Below are 14,691 nucleotides of genomic sequence, written 5' to 3'. Positions count from 1 at the left end.
GAACGTTCTGCTGCCTGCAACATCCTCCAGCATGACCGGTTTGGCGGTGGGTCAGTTATGGTGTGGGGTGGCATTTCTTTGGGGGGCCGCACAGCCCCCCATGTGCTCGCCAGAGGTAGCCTGACTTCCATTAGGTACCGAGATGAGATCCTCAGACCCCTTGTGAGACCATATGCTGGTGCGGTTGGCCCTGGGTTCCTCCTAATGCAAGACAATGCTAGACCTCATGTGGCTGGAGTGTGTCAGCAGTTCCTGCAAGAGGAAGGCATTGATGCTATGGACTGGCCCGCCCGTTCCCCAAACCTGAATCCAATTGAGCACATCTGGGACATGTCTCGCTCCATCTTTGAGTGTGACTCCAAATCCAGACCTCCATGGGTTGATAAATTTGATTTCCATTGATCATTTTGTTGTCAGCACATTCAACTATGTAAAGAAAAAACTATTTAATAAGAATATTTCATTCATTCAGATCTAGGATGTGTTATTTTAGTGTTCCCTTTATTTTTTTGAGCAGTGTAGTAAAAAAATAAAAACATTGAATGAGTTGGTGTGTCCAAACTTGACTGCTACTGTATATATTGACATCTTTTAAAAATATGTTTTGCTTTATTATTTTCCACTAACCCTACCACCCCTCCCCTAATTGGAGTAAACTTATGAAAAACAACGCTTAGCTTATACATACTATATACATTTTACAGACACAATCTATTTTACAATAGTTATCTTTTGTTAGGTTTTTGTTTTTACTCCTACCCTGTTGTAATGTATATTGTAAATAATATATATGCCTACATTCAGATATAGATATCTTTGTTCAATATCACTTACTCTTCCATTTTGCGACCAGTTGTTTGGGACAGGGAGGTTGTTTCAATGTGCCAATTTGTAGGCAAATTCTAGTTGAGGCCACTAAGTCCATAAAACAAGATTCTTGATATGTTTAGCAAGCTCAGACTCCATGTCATCTTTTACACGGGTTCATGTTTGTTTTCTTTTTCTTCAGTGTCATTCAGTCAATGTATTTCATCCATTGTTGCTGCTCAAATGGACTTCTTCCCTTCTCTCACTTCCTTGGATGCTCTCTCAAGGATGTCAAGGGGGGCTAGACCCCTGCTGGTTTTATGTTTGGCATACACGGGGCACGATGATTTCTGCTCTGTTACAATACAAATGCACTATCTTGAGTTCATATGCATTAATCATTGCAAAAATACTATACTTGTTACGCATATTAAGCATAAAACTGACAAAATGCCATCCTCATTTGTATGGGGTATGGTTCCCATTGGCTCAACTTACTCCATGAACATTGGCTCAACTAACCCAAATGCAAACATTTTGACTATATTAGCCAACACAGCTACAAGGATACACTTTAATGCTAGGTTTAGGACCTCATACTTTATCTTATGGAGACCCCAACTGATGTACAAAACAATATTAAAACTATCTACGTTGGTTTAGATGGTAGCCTCATGAAACCTATAACACAATACATTAATTTGACTTTGTGAAAATCTGTTTTTTTGGACCTCCATGAAATGATGACCTCTTCCTAAATATTTGGTTAAATTATAAATGCTGTGTATGGTTTCCTAGAAACAATGGGTGGCTCAACTAACCATTTGGCTTAATTTACCCCACTCTCCCCTATCAGCAAAACGTAGTAAAACATTTTGCAACAGAAAACCAAAAACAAGCATTTCATATTGGACAAGTTCAGGTAGTCCCTCCCCATTTCAGTCTGTTTTCTTCCATTTGGTGTCTTGTGAATACAACCTGTGAAAGTGTATCTGTTTGGGTGTGTTTGTGCTATGTGAACATGTACTGTAGTGAAGATCAGTGTTGCTATGTGACACCTGTGTCTCTCTCAGGTGGGCGAAGGGTGGTGTTCTCCTGGAGGGGGCGAGGGAGAGTGTGTTTGTGACCACAGTAGACCACTCCTTTCACACCGAGCCGGTCTCCTGCTCTGTGTTCAACGCTGTGGGACACACCAACCTCAGCATCGTGGTCGATGTACACTGTGAGTCTGACTATTAGATAGATGTTATTGTCCTCTGAAGAGGAAATTCATTTCCACAGCTCATACATTTACATATCAAGACCAACAAACACATCACCTAGACTTGTCATTTACAGTTCCAAACCTCCATACACTTAAGACAGCAGATAAACAGATAGAAGACTGAGGCAGCATAATAGTCTGTTGTCTGTTTATCTGCTTTCTTTTCTACTGTATCTGTCTGTCTGTCCATCCATCTATCCCAGGGCATGCAGGGCACGTGACCCCACCCCCCTCATTTGTAGAATTGCAGTAAATTAGCTTAAAAACAGCAACATTTTATCTCAGCCCCCATGGTCCAACTTGTCCCAAACCATGCTGCCGAGTGGCAGTACCTGGTTAGAATCTAGGCTGCATAACATCTGGCTGTGATTGGGAGTCCCATAGGGTGGCGCACAATTAGCCCAGCGTTGTCCGGGTTTGGCCAGGGGTAGGCCGTCATTGTAAATAAGAATTTGTTCTTAACTGACTTGCGTAGTTAAATAAAGGTTCAATAGAAATACAAATCTCAATTGGGTTGAGATCGGGTGATTGTGGAAGCCAGGTCATCTGATGCAGCATTCCATCACTCTCCTTCTTGGTCAAATAGCCTGGAGGTGTGCTGGGTCATTGTCCTGTTGAAAAACAAATGTCAGTCCCACTAAGCAGAAACCAGATGGAATAGCGTATCGCTGCAGACAATGTCACCAGCAAAGCACCCCCACACCATTACACCTCCTCCATTCTTCTCGGTGGGAACCACACAAATAAAATACATTTGATTGGTCACATACACGTGATTAGCAGATGTTATTATGGGTGTAGCGAAATGCTTTTGCTTCTAGCTTCAACACCTACATGCGGAGATCATCTGTTCATCTACTCTGCGTCTCACAAAGACACGGCGGTTAGAACCAAAAATCTCAAATTTGGACTCATCAGACCAAAGGACAGATTTCCACCAGTCTAATGCCCATTGCTTATGTTTCTTGGCCCAAGCAAGTCTCTTCTTATTATTGGTGTAATTTAGTAGTGGTTTCTTTGCAGCAATTCGGGACTGATTCACACAGTCTCCTCTGAACAGTTGATGTTGAGATGTGCCTGTTACTTGAACTCTGTGAAGCATTTATTTGGGCTGCAATTTCTGAAGCTGGTAAATTTAATGTAGTGATGCACCGATATGACATTTGTGGCTGATACTGGTATCAGATATTACATTTTTTTGCTGCCTTTTAAGCATTCTAGTACAGTTAAATAGTTAACAGACACACATGGATGCAGCGGTCTAAGGCACTGCATCTCAGTGCAAGAGTCCCTGGTTCGAATCCAGGCTGTATCACATCAGGCCGTGATTGGGAGTCCCACAGAGCGGCGCAAAATTGGCCCAGCATCGTCCAGGCCATCATTGTAGATAAGAATTTGTTCTTAATCTTCTTGCCTAGTTAAATAAAGGTTATACACACACACACACCACACTGACCAAAAAGTTATTTTGTTGGCATTTACGTATGTCCCCATTACCAGTAAAACATAATCAGAACCTATTTCTTTCACTTACTTGCTGTGCTTTTTCGTTGTTCATTTGTTCCGTCGTTTCATTCTCAACAAGGATTTCTATTGAACGCCATTTGGGTCTTTGCGTGTCCAAAAAGATACATGTCAAATAACACTTGTCTCACGCACCTACAGTGCTGAGGCAAGTCAGTTAAGAACAAATTCTATATACCTGTTTAACGACTGTATCTGTCTGTCTGTCAGATGGTCCTATCCTGAAGGGGGCGCTCACACCGATTACAGTGGACATTGACTTTGATGCCAAACTCAACTGCAAGTGGGCCGGAAACCCTCCACTCACACTCACCTGGACCAAGAAGGGATCGAACATGGTGAGAACTGAGAAGCTATACTCTGCTATAAATCCTGGGTTGAGCTCAAATCCATTTAAATGAATTCAATTCAGTAAATAATTCTAATTGGAATTTCACTTTACTTCCACAATTGACTGAAATAAAATGGAATTGACCCCAGCACTGCTGCTATCCAGGACCCTGAAACCCCATATCGGGACGTCCATATCCATTCTACCAGTGCTTGACTTGGACTGAAAGAGGTGCCAGATGTAACTCATTTTGGGTGCTGGTACTCTTTATATTTAGGTCCTGGTAATCATCACATTTAAGGTTAATATTGCCCACCGGCCGAATTTAAATACCCTAAACCCATAAAAGCAGCACTACATTGAACCTTGTCCCACCTGCACTTCTTACTCTCCCCAAACCTAAATCTAACCCCCCCAAATCAACTAATGTTGAACTCCTAACCTATGCCCTAAATATTTTATGAATGCTTTATAACTACTGTAATAAAAAAATATACTGGAGCCTGCTGCTGAGAAAATCAACATGTTTTATTAATTAAATATCTCCCTCCCTCCCTCCCTTTACAACTCGGTTCCATCTAATCTCCTTCCCGTACTTGTGTGCGTGCCTGTGTGTGTCCTTTTCAGGTCCTTAGTAACAATGAGGAGCTGGTCCTGAAGTCCGTGAGCCAGGCAGATGCGGGCCAGTATGTGTGTAAGGCTATCGTCCCCAGGATCGGAGTGAGAGAGACTGAGGTCTATCTTATAGTCAACGGTCAGTTAGAGTACAGCCGTGTATAGTGTACACACACACACACACACACACACACACACACACACACACATACAGTTTTACTTTTAACATTACTGCCCTTTCGATTCTGCTGTTATTACTTCTGGGCCCATATTCATAAAGTGTCTCAGAATAGGAGTGTTGATATAGGATCAGGTTCCCCTTGTCTAGCACAAATTTCCCCTCATTATCACTTGTTTTGTCATGAGTGGAGTCTAAATAGCTGTATCTGTCTGTCTCCCCCAGGCCCTCCCATTATCTCCAGCGAACCAGTGCAGTACGCAGTGAGAGGGGAGAGAGGAGAGGTCAAGTGCTATATCGCTAGCACCCCTCCACCCGATAAGATTGTAAGTGAAGTGAACTCTGTGAGATATCCTATGAAATGTCTGCAACACTTCATAATACATTTCATGTATATGCATTTATAAATGCCTCGAAATGCTTTGTAAATTTCTTATTAATTGTAAGTCTTTGTGAAAAGAGCGAGTGAATGCATGAATAGTAACTGTACTGACAACACGTGGTGTGAGAAGGGGATGATGTGAGAGTGAAGGGGAGAGTAAAATTCTGTACCTTTCAGTATCGATTATCCACTACACCAGCAGAGACATGACAGAAATCTGTGCTTTATTAAAAAAGTCTCCACTCCTGCCTTTTAGTGGTTACAAATGGCACCATATTCCCTTTATAGTGCACTACTTTTGACCAGAGCTCTGAAAGTAGTGCACTATAAAGGGAATAGTGAGCCATTTGTGACAGCCAGTGGGAGCTAGGAGCATATAGTGTGATACGGCATTATAGTTTTAACTTAATGCAGAGAAAGAGGACCTATGACATATGGCGCTGTGTACGTGTGAGGAAACAGGGGGCTGGTGAATGGGAGGGAGGGAAGAGGAGGGGATAAGTTCAAATCTTTTATTTCTTTTTCTGCCTCCTCCAGTCTCTTTGCCTTTTTCATTTTTGGGGGTTTAAAGGTACATTAGTACAACATGTTTGATGTATTTATGCTCCATATTTAATAGTTTAACTACTTCAGCAGATTTACGGTAGAAAATCTGCTAGATTCTTTATTGCTTGTGTACACCTGCCTCGACCAGGTGTGTGTGTGTGTGTCTGCATGCATGTGTGTGTCCTTAGGTGTGTTTGTGTTAAAGACACGGAACCTAATGTATTGTGTGTGTGTGTGTGGGTGGGTGGGTGGGTGGGGGGGTGGGGTGTATGTATGGTTATATGAGTACTTACAGTGCCTTGCGAAAGTATTCGGCCCCCTTGAACTTTGCGACCTTTTGCCACATTTCAGGCTTCAAACATAAAGATATAAAACTGTATTTTTTTGTGAAGAATCAACAACAAGTGGGACACAATCATGAAGTGGAACGACATTTATTGGATATTTCAAACTTTTTTAACAAATCAAAAACTGAAAAATTGGGCGTGCAAAATTATTCAGCCCCCTTAAATTAATACTTTGTAGCGCCACCTTTTGCTGCGATTACAGCTGTAAGTCACTTGGGGTATGTCTCTATCAGTTTTGCACATTGAGAGACTGACATTTTTTGCCATTCCACCTTGCAAAACAGCTCGAGCTCAGTGAGGTTGGATGGAGAGCATTTGTGAACAGCAGTTTTCAGTTAATTCCACAGATTCTCGATTGGATTCAGGTCTGGACTTTGACTTGGCCATTCTAACACCTGGATATGTTTATTTTTGAACCATTCCATTGTAGATTTTGCTTTATGTTTTGGATCATTGTCTTGTTGGAAGACAAATCTCCGTCCCAGTCTCAGGTCTTTTGCAGACTCCATCAGGTTTTCTTCCAGAATGGTCCTGTATTTGGCTCCATCCATCTTCCCATCAATTTTAACCATCTTCCCTGTCCCTGCTGAAGAAAAGCAGATATCCTCACTGAACTTCTGGAGAGAGTTTGCTGCACTGAAAGTAAAGGGGCTGAATAATTTTGCACGCCCAATTTTTCAGTTTTTGATTTGTTAAAAAAGTTTGAAATATCCAATAAATGTCGTTCCACTTCATGATTGTGTCCCACTTGTTGTTGATCCTTCACAAAAAAATACAGTTTTATATCTTTATGTTTGAAGCCTGAAATGTGGCAAAAGGTCGCAAAGTTCAAGGGGGCCAAATACTTTCGCAAGGCACTGTATATGTTGTGTTTGAATATACAGTATGGCTGTATAAACAGATGTTCTATTCTCCATTGACTCACAGTTTTTATTGTTGTGCGTGCATGTGTGTTTGACTCCTCCCAGGTGTGGGCGTGGAAGGAGAACGTGTGGGAGAAGGAGAAGGGGACTCTGCTGGAGAGGTACACGGTGGAACAGAGTAAACCTCACTCCCAGGGAGGGGCTGTCCTCTCCACCCTCACCATCAACAACGTCATGCAGTCTGACTTCCACTCTCCGTACAACTGCACCGCCTGGAACGCCTTCGGACCAGGGACTATGATCATCACCTTGGAGGAGAAAGGTACACCTTAAAGCTGCCTGGCTTCATCCCCTGAAGAGGCGATCCCCGGGTCCATCACTTTCCCCCTTCCTCTCTGTTCCCAACACTAATCTCCCTCTCTCATTTATGTATGTATCTATCAATATCTAAATAAAATACACAAAGAGGGAATTCCACTCTCCATCCACACCTTAAAAAGTAAGTCACTTTGGATAAAAGTGTCTGCTAAATGGCATATATTAGCATTATATGTTGGTATAACCATGTGTCTCTGTCTGTCTCGTCTCTGTGTACAGAGATTGTTCCAGTGGGGATTATAGCTGGTGGAACAGTAGGATCCTCCATCCTGCTCCTGATCTTTCTGCTGGCTCTGGCCTTCTTCCTCTACCGCCAACGAAAAGGCAGTGAGTAAATCAAATCAAATCAAATCAAATCAAATTTTATTTGTCACATACACATGGTTAGCAGATGTTAATGCGAGTGTAGCGAAATGCTTGTGCTTCTAGTTCCGACAATGCAGTAATAACAAGTAATCTAACTAACAATTCCAAAACTACTGTCTTGTACACAGTGTAAGGGGATAAAGAATATGTACATAAGGATATATGAATGAGTGATGGTACAGAGCAGCATAGGCAAGATACAGTAGATGGTATCGAGTACAGTATGTACAAATGAGATGAGTATGTAAACAAAGTGGCATAGTATAGTATAAAGTGGCTAGTGATACATGTATTACATAAGGATACCGTCGATGATATAGAGTACAGTATATACGTATGCATATGAGATGAATAATGTAGGGTAAGTAACATTTATATAAGGTAGCATTGTTTAAAGTGGCTAGTGATATATTTACATCATTTCCCATCAATTCCCATTATTAAAGTGGCTGGAGTTGAGTCAGTGTCAGTGTGTTGGCAGCAGCCAATCAGTGTTAGTGGTGGCTGTTTAACAGTCTGATGGCCTTGCGATAGAAGCTGTTTTTCAGTCTCTCGGTCAGAGCTTTGATGCACCTGTACTGACCTCGCCTTCTGGATGATAGCGGGGTGAACAGGCAGTGGCTCGGGTGGTTGATGTCCTTGATGATCTTTATGGCCTTCCTGTGACATCTGGTGGTGTAGGTGTCCTGGAGGGCAGGTAGTTTGCCCCCGGTGATGCGTTGTGCAGACCTCACTACCCTCTGGAGAGCCTTACGGTTGAGGGCGGTGCAGTTGCCATACCAGGCGGTGATACAGCCCGCCAGGATGCTCTCGATTGTGCATCTGTAGAAGTTTGTGAGTGCTTTTGGTGACAAGCCGAATTTCTTCAGCCTCCTGAGGTTGAAGAGGCGCTGCTGCGCCTTCTTCACGATGCTGTCTGTGTGAGTGGACCAATTCAGTTTGTCTGTGATGTGTATGCCGAGGAACTTAAAACTTGCTACCCTCTCCACTACTGTTCCATCGATGTGGATAGGGGGGTGTTCCCTCTGCTGTTTCCTGAAGTCCACAATCATCTCCTTAGTTTTGTTGACGTTGAGTGTGAGGTTATTTTCCTGACACCACACTCCGAGGGCCCTCACCTCCTCCCTGTAGGCCGTATTGTACCAATCAGCTACCACGCCCTCTGCATGCAACATCTCTCTGTGTGTACATGTCTGTGTGTCATTCATATAGGACGTGTCCTAAAAATCACCTGATTCCCTTTACAGTGTACTATTTTTGTTCAGGGTGCCATTTGATACAGGACATATGTCTGTCATTGAATAGGTGTGTTTTGTTGTATATGTATGTGTGTGTGTGTGTGTGTGTGTGTGTGCATGCGCATGCGTACATGTGTGTGTTTGACAGCAGCCTCTGTCTTGTTTGGGTTCCAGGTCGACGTGGGGTCACTCTGGGGAAGCCAGACATCAAGGTGGAAACGGTCAACAAGGAGACACACAGTCTGGAGGAGGAGTCAGGGAGCATTTCCACGGCGACACGCATGGTCAAGACCATGTACTCCGTGAGTACCCCACAACACCCACCTCTATAATACAAATCAAACTTTATTTAAAGGGCAATTGTTTTGACAAAGGAGCGCGTCTCCTCAAAAAAAAAAAAAATGTGCCAACTATACCATGTTGAAGGGAATCAAAGTGCAGTCCTGAACCTTTCTTTACTTTTGCTGTTTATTTCAAGTGCATTTAGACTTTATAGTAAAACAATACAATTAAGGATAAACGGGACATGGATAGAGGGTTTATGTTATTTTTTACCTGAAGACTTCTCACAGGCTGAGGGTGTGTCCCAAATAGCACTCTATTCCCTGTGACAAAACAAGCAAGTATAGTGTAAAGAATTATTGTGCCATCTAACCGCTGTGAAATACCTTTTCCATAAGCAAAAATATTATATTTCATCTGGTTGAAACTACAAAACCGAAAGTAAAAGACTCAAAAACGAAACTTAACCTCTAGCACTTAGTCATCCCGGATAGTGAATACAGCCTCAAGCTCATTACCATAACGCAACGTTAACTATTCATGAAAATCGCAAATGAAATGAAATAAATATGCTAGCTCTCAAGCTTAGCCTTTTGTTAACAACACTGTCATCTCAGATTTTCAAAATATGCTTCTCAACCATAGGAAAACAATCATTTGTGTAACAGTAGCTAGCTAGCGTAGCATTTAGCGTTAGCATTAGCGTTAGCATTCAGCAGGCAACATTTTCACAAAAAACAGAAAAGCATTCTAATAAAATAATTTACCTTTGAAGAACTTCAGATTTTTTCAATGAGGAGACTCTGTTAGATAGCAAATGTTCAGTTTTTCCTGAAAGATTATTTGTTTAGGAGAAATCGCTCCGTTTGGTGCGTCATGTTTGGCTACCAAAAAAAAACAAAAATCCAGTCATCAAAACGCCAAACTTTTTTCCAAATGAACTCCATAATATCGACTGAAACATGGCAAACGTTGTTTAGAACCAATCCTCAAGGTGTTTTTCACATATCTCTTCGATGATATATCGTTCGTGGAAGTGTGCTTTCTCTCCTGAATCCCAGGAGAAAATGCCCGCACCTGAAGATTACGCACCAATTTAGACAAAGGACACCGGGCGGACCCCTGGAAAATGTAGTCTCTTATGGCCAATCTTCCAATGATATGCCAACAAATACGTCACAATGCTGCAGACATCTTGAAGAAACGACAGAAAGGGCAGGCTCGTTCGTGGTGCATTCACAGCCACATAAGGAGACAATGGAAAACAGAGCTTCAGAAATTCTGCTCATTTCCTGTTTGAAGTTTCATCTTGGTTTCTGTGGCACTCACAGATAATATCTTTGCAGTTTTGGAAACGTCAGACTGTTTTCTTTCCAAAGCTGTCAATTATATGCATAGTCGAGCATCTTTTCGTGACAAAATATTGCGCTTAAAACGGGCACGTTTTTTTATCCAATAATGAAATAGCGCCCCCAACTGGTTTTAAGAACGGGAAGCATAGAAATAGCACACATTGAACTGATCTACGGCTTCTTATTCTTGCTTTCAATGATAATGACAGATCTACAACTCACACCTCTATGTGAATTTGGTTGGGTCGCCCAAAAAGTTACCTATTGCCGCTTTAAGACAGAAAGTGTTATAGAAGCTATAAGGTGCTGAAGCATTTAATTGTTGTTTGAGAACAAACCACTGACTGAGTTCCCCCTTATGAGCTGCATAGCCCTGTCTATAACAATTTTAACTGTAGTCAACAAACATTTATCAAATAACATTTTATATTGTTTTCATCATATGAAAAACCGGATATTCTGTTTTCCTCTTCCTTCCCTCCTTTCTCTCTCTCCCTGTGTGTTTTTTGTTGTTTGATGGTTTAGTTTCTGCCCTCTGTCTCCCTCTCTCCCTCCACTCAGCCATTCAAAGACGATATGGATCTGAAGCAGGACCTGCGCAGTGAGCTCGATACCTGTGAGGAGTACGAACTGAAGGTGAGCAACTCTCTCTCTCTGCTACTCACTTCATACAACCTACCTCAAAACAACATACATCTGGGGCGGCAGGGTAGCCTAGTGGTTAGAGCGTTGGACTAGTGGTTAAAGCATTTGTTGCAAGTTCAAACCCCCGAGCTGACAAGGTACAAATCTGTCATTCTGCCCCTGAACAGGCAGTTAACCAACCCACTGTTCCTAGGCCCGTCATTGAAAATAAGAATTTGTTCTTATGACTTGCCTAGGTGAAATAAAATAAATCTCATGCCTTCAGAAAGTATTCACACACTTTGAGGTTTTCTGCATTTAGTTGTGTTACAGCCTGAATTTAAAATTGTCATTGACACAATACCCCACAATGTCATTGACACAATACCCCACAATGTCGAAGTGGAATATTTGTTTTTAGAAAGGTTAACAAATTAATCAAAAATGAATAGCTGAAATATCTTGAGTCAATAAGTATGATTCATCCCCTTTGTTATGGCAAGCCTAAATAAGAAAAAATAGCTTAACAAGTCACATAATAAGTTGCATGGTCTCACTCTGTGTACAATAATAGTGTTTAACATGTTTAACAATAATAGTGTTTTACCGCATCTCCCCACACATACAATTATCTGTAATGTCCCTCAAACACAGATTCAATCAGACCAGGGAGGTTTTCCAATGTCTTGCAAAGAAGGGCACCTATTGGTAGACGTGTAAAAAAAAACATCAGACATTGAATATCTTTTGAGCAAGGTGAAGTTATTCATTACACTTTGGTTGGGGTATCAATGCACCCAGTCACTACAAATATACAGGGCTTCCTTCCTAACAACCACCCGAGCCACTGCCTGTTCACCCCGCTATCATCCAGAAGGCGAGGTCAGTACAGGTGCATCAAAGCTGGGACCGAGAGACTGAAAAACAGCTTCTATCTCAAGGCCATCAGACTGTTAAACAGCCACCACTAACATTGAGTGACTGCTGCCAACATACTGACTCAACTCCAGCCACTTTAATAATGGAAATTGATGTAAAATATATCACTAGCCACTTTAAACAATGCTACTTAAAATAATGTTTACATACCCTACATTATTCATCTCATATGTCTACGTATATATTGTACTCTATATCATCTACTGCATCTTTATGTAATACATGTATCACTAGCCACTTTAAACTATGCCACTTTGTTTACATACTCATCTCATATGTATATACTGTACTCAATACCATCTACTGCATCTTGCCTATGCCGTTCTGTACCATCACTCATTCACATATCTTTATGTACATATTCTTTATCCCTTTACACTTGTGTGTATAAGGTAGTAGTTTTGGAATTGTTAGTTAGATTACTCGTTGGTTATTACTGCATTGTCGGAACTAGAAGCACAAGCGACTTTAAAACAGTTACAGAGTTTAATGGCTGTGATAGGAGAAAACTGAGGATGGATCAACAACATTGTAATTACTCCCACAATATTTACCTAATTGACAGTGTGAAAAGGAAGCCTGTATAGAATAAACATTTTGCAAAACCTGCATCCTGTTTGAAAGTAAAACTGCTAAAAATGTGGCAAAGAAATTAACTTAATGTCCTAAATACAAAATGTTATGTTTGGGGCAAATCCAACACAACACATCACTGAGTACCACTCTTCATATTTTCAAGCATGGTGTTGGCTAGATCATGTTATGAGTATGCTTGTCATCAGCAAGGACTAGGGAGTTTTTTAGGATAATAGAGCTAAGCACAGGAAAAATCCTAAAGGAAAACCTGCTTCAGTCTGCTTTCCAACAGACACTGGGAGACAAATTCACCTTTCAGCAGGACAGTAACCTAAAACGCATGGCCAAATATACTAGTTACAGTTTTGACTTAAATCGGATTGAAAATCTATGGCAAGACTAGAAAATGTCTAGCAATGATCCACAATGAACTTGCCAGAGCTTACATTTTTTTAATGATAATGTGCAAATATTGTACAATCTAGGTCTGCAAAGCTCTTAGAGACTTACCAAGAAAGACTCACAGCTGTAATTGCCGCCAAATGGGATTCTAACATGTATTGAAAATGAGATATTTCTGTATTTCATTTTCAATAAATTTGCAAACATTTCAAAAAAAAAGTTTTCACTTTGTTATTATGGGGTATTTATTGTGTGTAGATGGGTGACTGTATACAACACAATACACATAAACCCATCACACAAAATATCACAATGACTACCTTACACCTCAAATATGCTGACACCTCAAATTAAAACACATGTAAAAAGCTCACTATCCTTAGGAAATCACAATACACAACTTACACATAACATTTCACACAAATTATCACATTGACTACCTCAAATATGCTCACATCTCAAATGTAAACACTCATGTAAGCTTGAAAAAAGCTCACTATCGCCTCACCTCTATCCTTAGGACAGTACAATGCACAACTAACACACAACATATCAAACATGACTAACTCACACCTCAAATAATGCTCAAACCTCACATTTTAACCCATGTAAAAATCTCACTATTTCCTCATCTCTATTCTTAGGATCCAACGAACGGCTACTACAATGTCCGCGCGACCACCCACGACGATGCCAGGCCGTCGTCCCGCTCTATGATGTACCAGGGAGAGTTCCGGAACTCCAACCCTCCGGGGGGAGCTACAGGAGCTAACTCCAGTGGACCACCAGGGGGCCCCGGGGGGGCGGTGGTGGCAGGAGGGGTCCCGGGGAATCCGGGGTCACGGGCAGGGTGCTACGACCCCCGACCTCTTTCCAGGATGTCTCATACTAGCTACGCCCAGTTCAACACCTTCACTAGGGCTGGGCAGAGCCAAGCCCCGCCCAACATCACCCATCCTTACCATCCCACTTCACAGACCAGCGAATTCCCCGGTGACTGCGGCCTATTGGACAGCAACACTCAGCTCACCTATGACAACTACGGCTACCCCGCCAAGTATCCCACCTATCGGATGGGCTTTGCCCCGCCCCCGGAAGTAGGGCCAGCCTATGAGATGTACCCAACTGGACAAGGGGTGGGACCAGGGCCAGTCCAAGGACTAGGTCCTGGTCCAGAAACTCTGCTTGGGAAGTATGGTACCTCCACCCGCTTCTCCTACTCCTCTCCTCCTGGTACGGACTACAATCAGAGACACACGCAGAGGATGCAGACACACGTGTGATTGATGTATTGTGTAGTACACAGTGGTTTTCGTACACACAGATACATGCATACAGTGCATTCGGAAAGTATTCAGAACCCTTGACTTTTTCCACATGTTGTTATGGTACAGCCTTATTCTAAAATTGATGAAATCATTTTTTCCCTCAATATTTTACACACAATACTCCATAATGCAAAAACAGGTTTTTAAACATTTTTGCACATTTATAAAAAACAGAAATATCACATTTACATAAGTATTCAGAACCTTTACTCAGTACTTTGTTGAAGCACCTTTGTCAGTTATTACAGCCTTGAGTCCTCTTGGGAATGATGCTACAACTTTGGCACACCTGTATAGGGGGGAGTTTCTCTCATGCCGCTGAAAAAAATTCCCACAGCATGATGCTGCC

General features: G+C 41.8%; 1 protein-coding gene across 1 annotated transcript in view; it reads left to right on the top strand.

Moving 5' to 3' along the window:
- The window catches only part of LOC110508322 (kin of IRRE-like protein 1), a 104,109-nt gene extending 89,696 nt beyond the window's left edge, over window positions 1–14,413 (top strand). The window contains exons 7-15 of the mRNA XM_021588756.2: window positions 1,881–2,029; window positions 3,806–3,933; window positions 4,554–4,680; window positions 4,945–5,045; window positions 6,963–7,179; window positions 7,455–7,562; window positions 9,014–9,141; window positions 11,035–11,109; window positions 13,659–14,413. Of these exons, the coding sequence (XP_021444431.2) occupies window positions 1,881–2,029; window positions 3,806–3,933; window positions 4,554–4,680; window positions 4,945–5,045; window positions 6,963–7,179; window positions 7,455–7,562; window positions 9,014–9,141; window positions 11,035–11,109; window positions 13,659–14,297 (1,672 nt within the window). The 3' untranslated portion in view covers window positions 14,298–14,413. The remainder of the gene's footprint in view (window positions 1–1,880; window positions 2,030–3,805; window positions 3,934–4,553; window positions 4,681–4,944; window positions 5,046–6,962; window positions 7,180–7,454; window positions 7,563–9,013; window positions 9,142–11,034; window positions 11,110–13,658) is intronic.
- The last annotated feature ends 278 nt before the right edge of the window (window positions 14,414–14,691 follow it).

The sequence above is a fragment of the Oncorhynchus mykiss genome, chromosome 28 (assembly GCF_013265735.2).
Source record: "Oncorhynchus mykiss isolate Arlee chromosome 28, USDA_OmykA_1.1, whole genome shotgun sequence".
Taxonomy (NCBI): domain Eukaryota; kingdom Metazoa; phylum Chordata; class Actinopteri; order Salmoniformes; family Salmonidae; genus Oncorhynchus; species Oncorhynchus mykiss.
The sequence above is the reverse complement of the archived record's forward strand: the minus strand, read 5'-3'. Positions and strand labels throughout refer to the sequence as shown.